Source organism: Lepisma saccharinum, chromosome 7, assembly GCF_977018435.1.
Source record: "Lepisma saccharinum chromosome 7, izLepSacc3.1, whole genome shotgun sequence".
In the NCBI taxonomy this organism is placed as follows: Eukaryota; Metazoa; Arthropoda; class Insecta; order Zygentoma; family Lepismatidae; genus Lepisma; species Lepisma saccharinum.
Window position 1 is genome coordinate 60,440,027 of NC_139235.1, and position 18,193 is coordinate 60,458,219.

The 18,193-nt window shown below is 41.4% G+C and overlaps 1 protein-coding gene across 1 annotated transcript in view; it reads right to left on the reverse strand.

The window, feature by feature from the left end:
• LOC145989867 (chaoptin) overlaps positions 1–18,193 on the reverse strand; it is an 838,754-nt gene that overhangs the window by 116,474 nt on the left and 704,087 nt on the right. Inside the window, exon 4 of the mRNA XM_083125332.1 lies at positions 12,167–12,311. Within this exon, the coding sequence (XP_082981458.1) occupies positions 12,167–12,311 (145 nt within the window). The remainder of the gene's footprint in view (positions 1–12,166; positions 12,312–18,193) is intronic.

Below are 18,193 nucleotides of genomic sequence, written 5' to 3' on the forward strand. Positions count from 1 at the left end.
CACCTGGTGTCAAAAAGTGTAGCTAACTAGTCGGGGCCAATAATAAATATTTTCCTCGTCCTGACAACCACACACAGAACCCAAAGTGTCCATTGACACATTGACTCCAATAACACATTAACGTGCATAAACTGCAAATTATGCACTTTTTGGTGCATAAAAATGTGCACAGAAATGCATAACATGGCACTTTTATCATCTGATGTTCCATGTGATGCAAACAAATGCATCAATTGGAAAGGTCAGAGAAGATCATTTGTCAATTAATTCATTAAAACTGAGAAATGGTCTTGTCTGATCTTCCCAATTGATGCATTTGTTTGCATCACATGGAACATCAGATGATAAAAGTACCATGTTATGCATTTTTTTGCACATTTTTACACACCAAAAATGTGCATCATTTGCAGTTTATGCACGTTAATGTGTTATTGGAGTCAACATACATGTGTCAATTGACACTTTTCGGTTCCGAGTGCAGGTGATGCCAACGCTACACATCGAGAAAGAGTGGCGACTGTTCTTGCAATATAAGCGAAAGCTCATTTGACAGCGTGGAGACACACACACACAGCCTCCGGATGACAGCAGACGCCAGCGGAGCGTGTAACACAGGGTCAGAGTAATCTTAACTCCTGGAGGGAAGAGCGCTTCCCCACTCTCGCGAAATGCCGCGTTTCACGGCACTAACAGAGCCATGCCAGATTGGGCAAAGTAATTATATAGAGCGGAGAGGCACCTTTATTTTCTTTACGTCGCGTTGTCTTCTGGGAATGGGAGCCGTCGCGATGGAAACGCCGACAGGCGACTGCCACAAGATTTTCCCTGCGTCACATGGCGTCGGTATTTATTAATAAAGCTCGGAGATCAACGGAGGCTGTTAGGGGAAACTTGATCTCATCTCTTGCACTCGCATCTAAGAGCTTTTATTTTCGCAATTACATTTGTCAAAGGTTGGTGTTTCACGGCTAGCATCCCTCTCTCATTGGTCATCTCATTACAGCATACAACTGGTCAAAATGATAGTCATATGGGTAACATATTTTATGTATTTGCTTTGTTTTAAGTCAGAAGACAGCAGGGTAGGCCATGTGGCACGAATGGGAAAGGGAAGAAGAGTTTACAGGATTCTTGTTGGTAAACCTGATTGTAAGAGACCTGTAGGAAAGCGAAGACGAAGATGGAGGGATAACGTGGAGATAGACCTAAAGGAAATCGTTAAGGATGAAAAAGATGAGATTGATCTTGCCTAGGATACGGACAGATGGGAGGCTTGTGTTGCGACAGCCATAAACCTTCGGGTTTTAGAAGGCTAGAGAGATAGTTTGCTTGTTTTACGTCGTTTTCTGTCATTTTTTCGCTAATCACGATCAAGACGAATAGCGATTAGAAAGGTACGATGAGGAGCCGTCAAGTGAAATCTCTAACAGTCCGGCCAAAAATTATAGGACAGACTGTATGCAGCTCAAATTTAACTGACAAATTAACTGTTATTTACAAAATGACCTGAAGGCTGCAACACTGATCAGCTGAGCTTCAAAACGCCATTTTTGTCCTTCCCATAAACACCTGTAGAAAATCTTCGGCAGATAAAAAATCAATATCTTTATCGCGCGCTTAACACACCAGCAAGTTTACGAATGATTGATTCATATAAGTGTTATTTTCAGTCAGCATTATGTACAAGGCTAATCGGGACTGGACCTCCAGTTTCAAGTGGGATCCGAACTACTGTGAATTGTGCCTCCACCAGGTATTAATCCAGGGAATCCTTGATTAAAAGACGACGACGTTCAACAACGGCGTCAATTGACACTCATAACTGACTGCACGTACATCTCAAAGATTCTTCTTTTTGAGGTAAGTAGGTGCTCACTCAAGACTTCAAAATAAACGAAGATCAGCAATAGTTCAATGATAAAGCATGAAATGTGTAAGTGTGCATCAGGAAATCTACTACTCGTAGATGAAAAAGGAAAACAAAACCAAGGTTTTAATTTTTCTAATAACAAACTACATAGAGAGTTATATTGTCAATAGCTTCTATTGAGGCTACTTGATGCCCAAATGGGTCAATCAGGACCAGATCTATTGTTTAAAATGGGATCCGAACTCCACCACTGATAGAATCCGTTTCTACTAGGCCAGCAGGAAAACTTGGGTTACACTAGTAATGAGTTCAGGCGCCACAGCCCACTTTGCCTGCAAGAATGCAGTTTCCAGAGTGCGCTATGTGGTATGTGAGATAAACCCACGTGAACCAAAGGTAGGCGATAAATTGTTTGGTTGTTGATGGAACTGTCCTCATTGCACGTCACTTTTCTCTTCTTTAGGCTAATTTAGGCCATGAGAGTGAATGATGAAATTTATGAAGAGACGCACACAAAACCCCAGGCCGGGATTCGGAACATTGTGGGTGACAATGAGGTGATGTTTGGCTCGCAGTGTGGCAACATTTTGCACTCATTGCAAATCCTGCAACATTGTTATCACGGTGACCCAATTCGGGCACTCGAGTAAAGTTTCGCAAGAGAAAGCAAGAATATGACGAATCACTTATGACCTGACCTTAGATTAGGTTCAGTGCAAATTAAATTTTCAAATTAATTGAGAACGTATATTTCTTCCTCGTACACGAGAGAGAGAAAGAGAGAGAGAGAAATGGAGACGATAGAGAGAAACGAGAGAGTGACAAAAAGTGACATAACGAGAGAATCAGAGAGAAGAGTGACAGAAATTGAGAGACGCGTAGAGAAGACTGACAGAGAATCAATGAGAGAAGACTGACAAAAATAGAGAAATACAGAGAGATGAATGGCAGAAACACAGAGAGAAGAGTGAAACACAGAGAGAAGAGTGAGAGAAATAGAGAAACACAGAGAGAAGAAAACTCAATATGCTGACCAAGGCAGAAATTTATTTTATTATAAAACATAAACTAAACGTAACGTTTCAACCTTCTAGCAAGGTCTTCTTCAGACTCTGCACCAAGTACAAATGTACATTGCTGGAAGGTTGAAACGTTATGTTTAGTTTTTGTTTTATAATAAAATAAATTTCTGTCTTGGTCAGCATATTGAGTTTTTCATATCACGGAAACAAGGCTTAATGGTGTTATAAAGAGAGAAGAGTAAGAGAAATAGAGAATCACAGAGAGAAGAGTGACAGAAATAGAAAAACACAGAGATGAGTGACATAAATAGATAAACACAGAAAGAAGAGTGAGAGAAATAGAGAAACGCAGAGAGAAGAGTGAGAGAAGTAGAGAAACACAGAGAGAAAACTAACAGAATAGAAAAACACAGAGATGTCGGATAGAAATAGACAAACACAGAGATTAACAGAAATATATAAACACAGAGAGAAGAGTGACAGAAATTGAGAAACAGGGAGAGAAAAGAGTGACAGGTACAAAGAAACAGAGAGAAAAGGTGACAGATATAGAGAAAAGAGTGACAGATATTGAGAAATACAAAGATACGAGTGATAGAAATAAAAGAAGAGAAACGTATTCAGTAATAGATGTGTACAGTCACGGAAACTGCTGGGTTCTAGTGATTGACTACAAATTGAATCGTTACAACCCAGATATGATTGTACAAGGTTGGACAGCTTGTCAATGAAAATGAACATTTCCGTTGGTGCAAAATTCGACATGGCGATATAGCAGTACTTTGCAAGTTGTGCTATTTTCAACCGTACCTCTTAGAGTTATGCATATATTTTAGAGAAAAGCAGGACCATCATAATTATTAATCGGGATTATATGGAAGCGGAATAAGAGTCTACAATGTAGAACGACTCTGCAAACCTCAATGCGTGCAGTTTTTGGTTCAATTCTGCTAATATATTGAACAAGACTGGACATAATTCATAAATCCAAGTCCAGAACACTGCTTTAATCAAGTTCAGTAGCATTCTGTGATGTTAACCACTCCTTACCAATACATACATTCACTTGCAGATGAATATGGGGCTGGAAGAGCGCTCCAAAAGTTAAACACGAAGCAACGTACCCACTTGACAGTCGGTTGGAATGGCTGAAGAGAATAAGAGTTATCCGCGTATTCATCGAGGTCTCCCGTACTCTTTATTTAATCAGAGCGGACCTGGATCTTCTATTAGTCAACAATGAAAGCTCGGACATTTGCAGGAATGATGGAAAACTGTTGTAGAACGCTAATCACTGGAACGGGAGGCGATTCTTCTCATCTCCAACACGAGCGCTGCCCTTTTCAGCTCAAATCATGAAAGCTTCTCTTTTTCTTGAATCCGGAGTGGATATTCAGATACAACCAATTGACGGAACAAAATGTTATGTGAAACTGGAAACGGCTGGAAAATTGGATCATTCAGGTCCAAGTGGCGAAAGAGCTAAATTGTCTTTGGAGGTATAAAAGAGTAAAGCTATTGATTGGGCAAGTAATGAAATACCTATTGGGGAAGGATGATTGTATTGATAGTAATGGGGAAGGGATAATTAATTGAATCGAATTAAATTGAGAGCGAATCGCATCGAAATGGAAGGTTTAAAATAATACGTGCATGTACAGAAAGAAAACATACGCCACTTCAGGCATTCGGAGTCCGTTTCTGGGTCTTTCCACTTAAGTTTACGGCTGATTAGCGGACAGAGGAAGACTGGACGCAAGGTTGGAAAAGTTCGTCCTAAATTCACTTTATGCTCGGTTATGCTAATCGGGACTGAACCTACACAATTGAAAGTGTTTTACTAAAACTGTGCAATGTTTCCTGACGGGAATCGAACCAAGGACCAAGTAAAAATGATTGATTGATTTGGTTTATTTTACTTCGCTTTTCTGCCACTGGCTAATTGTAAAGATGAGGATGAGTGGTGATATGATGAAATTCATGACGGGACACACCCATGCCCAAGTTCGGATTCGAGCCTAGGACCCCTGGTGTCGTAGCGCTCTCTGCTATCCACTCCGCCAAATAAAATCGTATGAAATAGGTAAGAGCGAATGTAGTTGGCTAACTATTTTCCATTTTAATTTTACTCTCCTTTTCCGCTACATTTGGCTAATCGCAACGATGACGATGAATGATAACATTAAATTGATGGACACTCGCCAACACTTGTGCTCTGACAGGGACTCAAACCCGGAAAATTCTGTGGCGAAATCGGAAGTCAACCACTTAACACAAAATGACTTCTCGCCTGTGGAGTTCACCATAGGGAAACAGTACATGTAATAGCGCAAAACTTGCGGGGGAAACTCCACGTCAAATATCCAATTGGTTTCAGATTTCGAGGAAGCTCATGGAGAGAGAGAGAGAGCACGTCTATAGTCTATTACAGGAATATCTAGAGCAAGGTCGCGCATAACGGCATAGAAGAGGAAAAAGTGGGTGGGCAGAGCGAAGCAGAACACGCTCCTGCAAACCGCTGTTAGGTGCAGTCCCTTTTCCCTTCCATTCAATCCCTTTCCCTCTCGTGCGTTCATTGGTCGAGCTCTCGAGTCAATACATGTGCACAGACTTGTTTTCGTCTGTGCCCCGGGTTCGAAACCGTTGGAGGCACATTGCACAGTGGTTAGGGTCCCACTTAAACTGTAGGTCCAGTCCCGTTTAGCCTATCTATGCATGTATTGGACTTATAACTACAATTCTAACAAAGTAGGTAAAATAAATAAATCGGTTTCCTTGGACAAATCTCGGGTAGAATCAACGTTTAACTTTTGAGTTTAGTTAAAACTACTTTATGGACAGAAAGGATAATTGGTTGAATTGACTGATTGATTGAATTGTTGTTCTAAGTCCACTTTATGCACAGAAAGGCTAATTGGTTGAATTGATTGATTGATTGAATTGTTGTTCTAAGTCCGCTTTATACACAGAAAGGCTAATTGTTTGAATTGATTGATTGATTGAATTGTTGTTCTAAGTCCACTTTATGCACAGAAAGGCTAATTGGTTGAATTGATTGATTGATTGAAATGTTGTGTTAAGTCCACTTTATGCACAGAAAGGCTAATTGGTTGAATTGCTTGATTGATTGATTGAATTGTTGTTTTAAGTCCACTTGATGCACAGAAAGGCTAATTGGTTGAATTGCTTGATTGATTGATTGAATTGTTGTTTTAAGTCCACTTGATGCACAGAAAGGCTAATTGGTACTGGACCTACAGTTTAAAGTGGGATCCGAGCCACTATGTTCCTCCACCAGGTATCGAACACGGGAACCCTTGATTAAAAGGCGACGACGCTACCAGTGCGCCATCGGGGAGGCTCGAAGGCTAATCGGAACTGGACCTACAGTTTAAAGTGGGATCCTAACCACTTGTGCATCCACCGGGAATCGAACCCTAGACCCCTTGATTACAAGGCGGCGACGTTACCACTACGACATCGGGGAGGCCCTCAACGTTCAACTCTCGATCACAAGGACTTCCCCGTGATACAACCCAATTACATTAAGAAACCTTTGAATTCGAAAGAGTGTCAGATTCCCTTAAAGGTTCTAAAGAAGCGAAGAATGCAGGACGAGACACCCCACGTGTATGTTCTTGCGGCACCGACCGCCTCCCAGGTGCCCCATTCTCCGGCATCCTCCAAAAACGTTTATCGTCCTCCGGTCCATCCTTGATTGCAATCACGGAACTCCCAATTCCACCTCGTATAAAACTCCTTCGTCTTCCCCGATCCGAAGATAAACCCATTCCGTCTTCTTTACGACAAATGCCGCTCTGGAGGTCCTATAAAAAAAAAAGTGAAGGGATGAAGCGATAGGCCACCTCGGATCGAAACCATTGTTTAATGGGTATCGGATGCGGGGCGCTGTGATTGGCTCATTTGTTCTTTCCGGATTTTCATTTTCCCTTTCGGCCCTCGCGCAGGTGAGACCAATCAGGGAAGAAAGTCGATTTGACGTATGCGACTTTCATTGGCTTTCTGAAAGGGTTTTTCGGTGTCGCAGAGGGAGGATGGATTTATTATATGGTTTTTGAAGTAACCTGAGTCAGCTAATACAACGGTGCACTGCACTTCCAATTATTTTTCCTAATATTTTTCCTGATGTACACTCACCAGCAATAAAAATGGGAAACTTAGATCCTGAATTACTCGCTTCACTACAAGGCGTCGTGTGTGTGTTGTCTAAATGTATGGCGATGAGTGGATTTTAATACCAAATTATCAATGTCAACTTCGCCACCGCTGTAAGGTTAGGCAACACACATAACGTCATGATAGGAAGCAAGTATTTCAGGATCTAGGGGTCACATTTGTATTGCCGGTGACTGTACGTCGTTTAAAATTTCTGTAGATTGATTGATTGATTTCCTTTATTTTACTTCGCTTCTGGTTCCACTTTTGGCTAATTTGCGAAGATGGGGCTGAGTGATGATATGATGAAATTGATGAATGGTCACTCACAAACATCCATGCCCAGGCCAGGATTTGAACCCGGGACCCCTTGCGTCGTAGCTCGATGTGCTAACCACTCCGCCTAGGGGCTGGCTTAAGTTTTCTGCAGATCACTTACACGGTAGGTATTAAAAGCACGGCGGATAATTTTAATATTTCGCATGAGAATGGAATTGACTTGTAACAGAATGGAATTTTGCAAATGGGTTTGATATGTAAGGTATGACATTTAATATTTGCCGTCTCATCAGGCAGGCTGTTGTTTTCTGTACCTTACATCCGCTAATACTGTGTATATATTTGCAGGTTGAACGATTAGGGCGTCAGTATCGCCAGGCGAAAGTTTTACAGATACTCTTGCCTATACTAACTTTGAAGAAAGGCGATTAATAAATGTGGATTTTTTCTATTATTCCTTAGAAATGGTATTTGACTGGTGAGAAAATCACCTGACACCTGAAACTATAAGATCAAGTTATAGCCCCAGTCACCACTTTGACACCACCTGCTCCAAACGATAATTCATAAAAATCTTCCAAAAACTGTGATGGAGAATGAAGTTGCATGCAAGCAGATTATGTGTTCCTTACAAAGATGTTTCCTGTACGATTTTCATTCTTGTTTTTGTTTTTTAGGGAAGACAATGGTGAAGATGTCGATGATCAACGAGACAACGATGAAAGCGACGAACTCTTTGATTCAGACATGTCTTTTGTGGTGTGATTCCTACAGAAGTGCATTACCATAGTGACAATCTGATTTATGTTGTGAACAGAACGTGGCACTTGAAAACAACAGCCTGCCTGATGAGACGGCAAATATTAAATGTCGTACCTTACATCTCAAACCCATTTGCAAAATTCCATTCTGTTACACGTCAATTCCATTCTCATGCGAAATATTGAAATTACCCGCCGGTACAGTTATCTACTGTACCGTTATCTACCGTGTCAATGATCTGCATAAAACTTAACATGTTGTAATTGATGTTAGTAGAGTTAAAGATATATATATTTAACAGCAACATATTGTCAGTTAGTTCTTTAGTTAGTGAAATCTGGAATTTATCCGCCATTTTTCAATATGGCGTACCTAGCAGCAGGGTGACCGCCGGTGACTTTTGTTATGTTGTTGCTAATGTCACTAAGATGTTATATACTAAATTTCAGCTTGTTATGAATTATAGTTTCCTTATTTCGTGAAAACTTTCACTGTCCGCCATTTTCCAATATGGCGGACTTCTCTATAAAGACGCTACGTACCAATTTTCAGCTTTTTATGAATTAGTTCCTTAATGTTTTCTATTTTGACTGCACTAGCTGATATTTTGCAAACTATCATTAAAAAAATTGCCAAATTCAGCTACAAAAACTAAAAAAAATATTAAGTTACAATTATAGAGTACATCAGGAATATTTTATTTTCACTGGAAGGAAAGTTACTGAAAGTTTCATTAACACCCTCAACAAACACTTCCATAGTTGATTCATATACATATATAGTATCGGAAATAGAAAAATGTATATTTTTTATTTATTTAACCAAACTGTTCAAATGTTTTACAGAGCTGTTTATTATAAATAGCCTTGCTATATATATGTATGGTGCCAAAAAACATTCTAGAAATTTTAAGCATGTTTTTTTTTTTAAAAAAAAATCAGATTTAAATAAAAAATCATCAAAAATATTTTTTTTTTAAATTAATATCATGATTTTTATCCAACCTGACGACATGTCATGCAAATCAAAACAAAGGATGCATTGAGTTCAAATTATCTTGCGTAAAGGAACTTGTTATCGCCACTGTACTATAACCTCATCTGAGCGACTAAAAGTCTCCATTTGTAAGACGCTATACAGGAAAACTCCGCACACGTATGGAGAAGATGCACGATAACGCGCAACCCAACAGAGGTTGCCTGTAAGAATTCATTTCTCAGGTTGGACGATGTAAATAAAATATAGGCACATGAGTACCAACTGAAAAGATTAATCCTTGCACTTCCACTCTACAGCCGGGAATTCTCTTTACCAAATGCAAACCATTCACAGCTGTCTATCAATACATTTTTTTATAAACACAGGTGGCAATTTTATAATTCTGAAGTAATTTTTAGGGTTTTTCTCATCATAGTCTTGAAGTGTCCACGCCGTCACTATAGCGATATTCGTTGAACCGTGTAAACTGCAGACTGTCAATGCTTCTGCCACGTTTAACGCACACATCTATTCCGTTGAATAAAAAAATTGTATAAAATCGGTTCCGTAATGTGAATTGACAATGATAATGGGTTTTTTAAAACAGCGCAAAAGAGCTTAAAACAAGACGTAATCGTGGAACAAAATGGGCGCCATTTTCAAGATGTTATTTTCCGCACTTAATGTTGGTGTAAATCATATTATTTTCAATAATAATGGAAAAAATGTGGCTGCAAGGCTAGCACATAAATAAATACGAACTCTTTATATTTACTGTGCTTTATCATTTCAAAAGACATCAGGTTTTTGTGTCCAATACTGTATATAGAGATATGGAATGTTTATCATAAAGATTTTCTTGAGTTAAAAGTGTATATGAACTGAAAGAATGTTACACAAACGTATCTAAAAGAAGCTTTCTTTGCTTTCCCCATTCTCAGACCACAAAGTAAACAGCGCCGTGAAGTTCCTCCGTGTGTCAACAATCACGTCAGTGTGTTTAAAATGAGCAGACACGCATACAGCGAAAGACACGACGCAGGGAATACACTACCCACGATGCTCGCTTCCTTTTGTGACAAGCAAAACCCTCTCAAGGCCAAAATTACTTTATCTCGCCAGGCGGCTTTACAGCATTTATCAGCAGGTCAAATAGCCAGACAGCCGATCGTAAGCAAGTGCTAATATGGTTGGGAATGAAGAATGCGAGAAGGAATTTCGTAAGGAGAGATGGATTATGCTCTAAATTGAGTTTTACGGCGCTATATTTAGCCATATTTTTAGGTACATCGCCATATTTTTATGCCTAATGCAGCTAATGGGAGAATAAACCCCCCGGCATCACATGATAAACCCTCTATCCCGAAGTACACAGGCTAACAAGCCTCTATCGCCTGCATTCACACCCAGTATAATTTCTGTTGCCCGTGTCTTATCCGTGCTTGTATTGGGTCCTACTTCAGAGCTTCATTTTTATCAATGGAGCTTTTTTAAAAAACATAAATTAAGAGTATTTGAAAATAAAATCCTTACAAAAATATTTGGACCTAAAAGGGATGATGTGACAGGTGAGTGAAGAAGGTTACATAATTTAGAACTGCATAATTTGTATTCATGTCCAGATATTATTAGAATAATTAAATAAAGAAGGGTTAGGTGGGCACGCCACGTGGCACGAATGGAAGACGAAAGAAAAGTTTACAGGATTCTTGTTGGGAAACCTGATGGTAAGAGACCTGTGGGAAGGCCAAGACGAAGATGGATAACGTAGACATGGACCTAAAGGAAATCGGTAAGGATGGAAAAGATTGGATTGATCTTGCCCAGGATAGGAACACATGGAAAGGTTGTGTTGCTGCAGCTATAAACCTTCGGGTTTAAGAACCCTAGATACAGGGTGATTTGTGAATTCTTTGTCGTGTTTAATTGTTCTTCTCAAAGAGTTCGTCTATGCAAATACAAACATACTAGTTCCATTAATTTACCGACTTGAATGTCTTGTCAGTGCATAAGGATAAGAGTTTGAGTTTTTTAGATTTTGTTTTATGTCAACTTTCATGCACAGGTAGCCTAATTGGGACTGAACTTTACAGGATAAAGTGGGATCCAAACCATTATGTGCCTCCACCGGGTATCATTCACTGGATATCTTGATTACAAGGCGACGACGTTATACAGGGACATGAGTGCAAATAACTCCTATGCTGATGCTTCCATGAAAATTTTAACAAACAATTTATCGTAAGCATAGATACTGTAACTTCAGACTTCATTTATTCTTTGCTTTTTACTTGCTAAGAAGTTCTATGTAAGATTTGATGTAGTAAATTCTATTTTTATTCACCAAACATTCAATGACTGTTCCCATATTAATTGACTGGGGAAAAAGCTTAAGTATTGACGTGTCTACATTTGTGAATTGTTAAGTTATTGACCCTCTTCTCCCTCCCTCGCATCTCTCTCTCTCTCTCTCTCTCTCTCCCTCTCAATATACCAGAATGCTATATTTGGTTTCATCAGGCAACTATTTATTAACAATTTTCTCTCTGGGGAGGGGGTGTAAGGTTGTTTTTACGGGAACATAAGTGTAACGTTATCACTTAAATGACCATGAGTTTAGCCTTTCATAAAAGTCTTGAGAGTGTATGGATAAATAACTGAATACTGACCTTCTCTGTGTAGCAGCTGATTCTTTCATCTTGTAATCAAGGGATCTGGGGCTCGATTTCCGGTACAGTTACATCGGAACTTGAACAACATTTGTTTTTAGCAGAATGGCCATGAATACGCTTCATATTTCAGAAAAAGTCATTAGTTCTATCGTTTCTACACTCCGTCTCGGAAATCTGTGTAGCGAGGCCACGCATATAACGTTAGTGAAGGGTGGAGAGCGAGTGGATGGAGTATAGCGGTGCGTGCTGCTGCAAACGGTTGGACCTGCAGCTTCGTTTCCCTAGTACCTTCCCTCTAGCGTCAATTGGTTTAACCCTCTCGAGTAAATACCTGCGCAGAGACTTATTCTCGTTCGCTTTCTCCAAAGATACCCTGAACAGAGTGTAGTATATCTATCTGCACTTACCTGAACGCCCTCTCTCCCACGTAGAGGATCTTGTTGCTCATGAGGCGCAGGGACTCGATCTGGGCAGAGCTCATCGCCTCGTTCTCCAGGGCTTCCAGGCCGGAGTTCACGACGTCCATGTGAATCACTGGGCCGATCTGCATGTCTGCAAAGAGAGAGGAAAAGCTGTTGCTTCAATGGAGAAAAACATGGAAGAAAATACATTATTGATAGATTGATTGATTTCATTTTACTTTGCTCCACTTTTGGCTAATCGAGAAGAAGAAGATGAGTAACGATATGAAGAAATTGATGAAGGAACACTCACAAACACCCTTGCCCAGGCCGGGATTCGAACCTGGGACCTCTGGCGTCATATACCTTCATCCTGCTGAAATTGTATCAAAAAGATTCGAAAATACCTATAGTTTGGATGGAAGACGTGCGAAACGAACATGGGAGGGAAAATGCAGCCCTTCACGCAGGAGTGTCGAGATACAATGCACATTTCAATTTGAAGTACTTATTTTGGGTGCGTCAACACATGGGTTATTTGCACCCGTCAAATTAAACAGGCTACATGTTGTAGCTTTCATGATCGAGTTACCATTCACATTCGTATCTGCCCAATTTCCCCACGCTATGGTAGTGGCCACGGGTTCCATACGCAGGCCGAGATCTCAGGAGAAAAGTAGTTACGCTTCTTCCAGCAAAACTCGAAACTGCCGGAGCCCTAAGCATGACTCCTTCGACCGCACGACCACGGTGAGGATGTTCCAGCCCCTTACCGGAACTAAAATCAGTACATGTCTCTGAGAGCTCAAATGTCCTTATCTAGAGAAAAGCTGAGGCTGTAAAGGGGCGCTCAGCACACACATTGTCCTTATCTAGTTAAAAGCTGAGGCTGTAAAGGGGCGCTCAGCACACACAATGTCCTTATCTAGTTAAAAGCTGAGGCTGTAAAGGGGCGCTCAGCACATGCAGGATAATACAGCTCTATAGAGGATAGTAATGGCTGTACGTCCAGACGCCAGAGCCTCGTTGACCTGCAATAAGAAGTTATCGGGATGTACTACGTTGAAGTGAGGTTGACGCTTGGGTGCCTGACCAGAAGGTCACCTCATACACTGCACGTGTTGTTTGGCAGTTTAGTGTAATTCGGTCCAGGACCTTTTTCACGTTGTAGCACCTTCTAGAGCGCGGGGAATGCTTTTTTGATGATAGAGGGACAAATAGACACGGTCTGTTCAAGAAGTCTGTGGAACAAACCCAAGTATATCGCTAGAGAATGGGAGAAAGCGGGTGGGCGGAGCGAATCAGTGCGCACTGCTGGAAACGGCTGGTACCTGGAGTCGCTTACTCCCCTCCATGCACTCACTTCCCCTCTCACGCGTTCATTGGTCGAGCCCTCTCGTGTCATGACTTGCGCAAAGGGCTTGTTTCCGTTTGCTTGCTGCAGACTCATGGGACAGAGTATACTCATGTGTGTGCAGTTTGTGGTGAAGCGTCGCTTGCCACTTTGGTATAGTTTGTGGTGAAGTGTCGCTTCTGTCCGAGATATCCATTTCAGCTGTCACTTGCCACCTCGCAGTCAATTCTCTCAGAGAAATTACGATTGATTGATTGATTGATTTAGTTTATTTTACTTCGCGTTTTGTGCCTCTTGGCTAATTTGCGAAGATGGGGATGAGTGATGAAATGATGAAATTGATGAATGGACATTCACAAACAACCAAGCCCGACCGGGATTCTAACCCGGGACCCTTTGCGTCGCAGCGCGAGGTGCTAACCACTCGGCCACAGGGTCGGGCAGAGAAATTACGAAAATAATGAAAGTCAATTAAAGAAATCGAGATGGAAAAATTGAAAAGAAGTTGTAAACAATTGGAATTTTTAGATCCGAGTGATCATTCCATGTTCCCGCACAGAAAAGTAATCGAATTTATGTGGTCGACCTCCGTGCTACGACGTCAGGGGTCCCGAGTTCGAATCCTGGCCTGGGCATAGGTATTCTTTGTGGGTGTTGCTCCATGAATTTCATCACACCGTCACTCAACCAATTCAGTCAATCAAATTTGTGTGAATTAACGAACGTGTTTAGTGATTGATTGATTGTGTGTTTTAAGTCCACTTTACACACATTAAGGCTAATTGGGACTGGACCTACAGTTTAAAGTGGGATCGAAACTACTATATGCCTCCACCGGGTATCGAACCCGGGACCCCTTAATGACAAGGCGATGACGCTACCACTACGCCTTCGGGGAGGCCAACAAACGTGTTTAGTCGAGCCATTTGGCATAGTTGAACTTTTTTAAGTTCTTGCTAGTTATACCCAAAAATTATTAAAAAATCACCTATTTCTTTCTGTGCACTAGCTCTGCTGGCATCCAAATCTCTTCATAATTACGTCAAAACAGCTTCCTCACTGAAAGTAATTTCAAAGCATTTCCCTACGGTTCAGGGTCAGTTCGAACCCCTAAGTGTGAGAACCTCCCCTCCCTGTCTCTTGCATTGTACCGAACACATTGAGCTTCTGCTTCGTCGAAACAATACGCAACATTACAAGAAGCTGTTGTTTGCTCGGATGTTTTGTGCGTCTGGGGGCGAGGATAGGCGAGAAATTAACAGCTGGTGTCGAGGCTTTCACGCGATCTTCACTCGAACGTTAAGTGTTGATACCGGCGGGGATATCGCTCAACGCCTGCTCCCTCCCCCGTGTTTCTACATGGAACAACATTAATCTTCGTAGAACGCAAGGGCTGGAGGACACCCTGTTTCCGGTTTCCTCCAAAGCTCCTCGATTTGTCTTTCTCAGCGGAGCGTAGATAATATCTCTCCTTGCTGCTATTCATACGCGAGCTGCAGCTACCAAAATTGCAAGCATACACAGGCCTCAAGGCCTTGCACTAACGCTTTGTTTTCATCAGTAAGGCTTTTATTTTTAGATTCAGCAGAAGCGAGTCATGTTTTGGATACAGCAGAAGGGAGCCATTTTCTTGAATCCAGCAGAAGGGAACTATTTTTTTTTTTTTTTGGATCCTAGAAGTGAGTCACAGCAGAAATGAGCCAATGGTTTTTCGATCCATCAGAAATGAGCCAACTGTTTTGGATACACCAGTAGCGAGCCACTTTGTTTTGTATTCTGCAGAAATAAGACAAATTTCTTTGGAAACGAGCCATTTTTTGGACTAGCAGAAGTGGGCCATTTAATTTTTTGGATCCGGTAGATGAGAGCCAATCTTTTTGATCCAGCAGAAGTGAGTAATTTATTTTTTAGTTTCAGCAGAAGTGAGTCAATATTTTTTTTTTATTCAGCAGAACTGAACATATACTTTCCTTTTTGGATTCAGCAGATGTGAGACATTTCTTTATTCAATAGAAGTGAGCCATTTTTTTCTGCAGAACTGACCCGACAATTTCTTTGGATTCAGGAGAAGTGAGTCAAAAAAGCTTTTTTGTGATGATTTTACATTTTCTTCCATCACGAAACTGGTGGAGTGTGAACACCCAAGCTACGATAATGGTCTAAATGGAAGCAGGAAGGTAGTGTGACGACATACGATAACTTAACAACGACGCAAACGTAGGAAAATACTAATACATACAACAACCTAGGTAACTGTGCGCGCATCTCAACGTTCTATGTTCGAGCCCCAAGTGTAACATATTTGTTATTTTCGTCAATGTAACCACCGTTTATCCTAATTCTCGCAGTTAACGCACGGAAGCATAAAAGTGACGTTAAGAATGAAAAATAGAATGAAAATTCACGCACGCAAATATTTATGCGTTAGATTAGAAGACTATGATAAAATGGCAGGATTTTAGCTTCCAGAAGGCAAGTACTTCTGTCGCCCAATTTACAATGTAACGACGTCCTGTATGCTGAGATAATGCGCTTTGAGCACTTCGACACGAAGTTCGACATCAGCGCCGCTCCACAGTCGGCGGCCGGTCGGGGCGACAATATAATATTCTACTTAAGACTGGTAATTACGTGTGAAATGTCAGCCTAGCCGTTTCCGGTACGGGCGCACAGCTTCCGGTGCGGCGATTACCCCTGACAAGTACGACGGAGCATCGAGATTAACAACGTTTCCCTAATTAGACATCCTTTACGGCTACTCCAGGCGGAAAATCCGCTCCAGATATCGAGGAAGCCGACCCTGCTCTCTAGTCGCGACACAAAACGCAAACTCTCCGTTCCGGAAAGCTAGCAGGTCTTGACCGGTCCTCTCTTTGGGGAAATCCCGCGTCCTTTTGCTAACGGGATTCGTGTCCGGGATCGTCCTGTAAGTGGGAGTGACGTAACGCAATTCTCGGGACAACAGATTAGGCCTCGGATAGGACGTCTTCGCCGCTCGGGTTTAATTTCTCCCGTTCGCCGTTAAAGGTATATCTGCAGGGAAGCTTCGTGGAGACCTCTGAAGCCACTTGCATGCACTGAAACGATAGGCGACTGTTCAAGGAGTGTTCATGTTCGTGCTCCGAAAGTTGGAACTGGTTTGCATAAATTTGAAGTCCTGATTCGAACGTCAGTTCGGTATCTTTGAGCCAGCAGCTGTTTCTCTGAGAAGTGTTTAGACATGCTTTCATTCACTGCTACGTTTTACTCCTAATGAATTAATAAACCATTTCTTCGAGGAAGCCTCATCTCCAGGAAGGTATCAACTCGGGCAAGCTCCGGCACCTAACGACCTGTTCGGTGAGAATGAGTCAAGGCAAGGACATATTGTACAAAAAAAATAGAATAACAACACTCAAAAAACACAACGTTTCCACCCTCTAACAGCGTCTTCTTCAGTGCATTTTCTACAATAATTTTTTCCTTGGTCAGCGTTTGAGTGTTTCATTAAACATGGAAAAAAGGCTTACCAGTGTTGCAATAACACAGCCTAGCAAAGATAACGCAACCGCAACCTCACGTTAAGAAATCACTAAAGAAATTTAATTGCCATCATCTCATTTACACCATGTGGACTTGACAAGTAATGTCAGTTCCTAAAATGGACGCCATTGATGGGAAAGGTTTGAAAGGAAGATATACTTTGCTCCACGCGGACGTGACGGATGGTGGTTTACTCCGTAACAGAGGTTGATTGATTGATTGAATTATGGTTTTAAATCCACTTTATGCACAGAATTGCTAATCGGGATTGGACCTACAGTTTAAAGTGGGATCCGAATCACTGTGCCATGTGCCTCCACCGGGTATCGTACCCAGGACCCCTTGATCACAAAGCCACTACGCCTTCGGGGAGGCCCTCTGTAACAGAGAGGGGGGAGGAGGGAACTGATCGATCGGATCCTTGAAGTAAAGTGGCGTTAGAATTAGGACTTGAGCTATAACAGGAGGAGTGACTGAGAGGATTCTACACTTGCTCTGAGAATTTTACGTCGCTCACCTCTATCTTTAGGGCAGCATCACCGAATTGTGGACTGCTAGCTCGCGAACATATTTTCAGTGGGTCGTAAATAAGTTGGCCACAACTCCAGCAAAGGGATAGTAGCAGACTACGGTACAGAAATCCAGAAAACGTCAGCGATGGGACTGGGTACGCTTACAACGCGTCACTCTGACAGATTTGAGACAGTTGTGACTATCCAAAGTTGACATTTACAATTCTTATAAACTTATACGGTAACAAAATTTTGAAAGTGTTTGCAACATTAATACATATTCCTTTTGCTCAAAAAGTTGTAGATTAACATTGAGCATCGAAATATACTATATGCAATACTATATTAGTCATTGTACAAGTGAGTTAATACCGTATCACGCCGAAGGTGTGACTCGAACCCGGGACCCCTGACAAATCCGCTGACATGGTATTTTACCGGAAATCGTACGAAAATAAGTAAACTCAGCCTTATGGAAAAAAAAAACACCGTTAACGGCAGGACGAGGACTCACCAACCGCCTTAACGATCGAAATTAGAATCTCCCTTAAATAGTTCGAGAGAACATTTCTCAGCCCAGTTGTAATCAGAAAGCTATTGAGTGTAGAATTGTTGCCTCCAATCTATCGTCTGATTATCAATTGA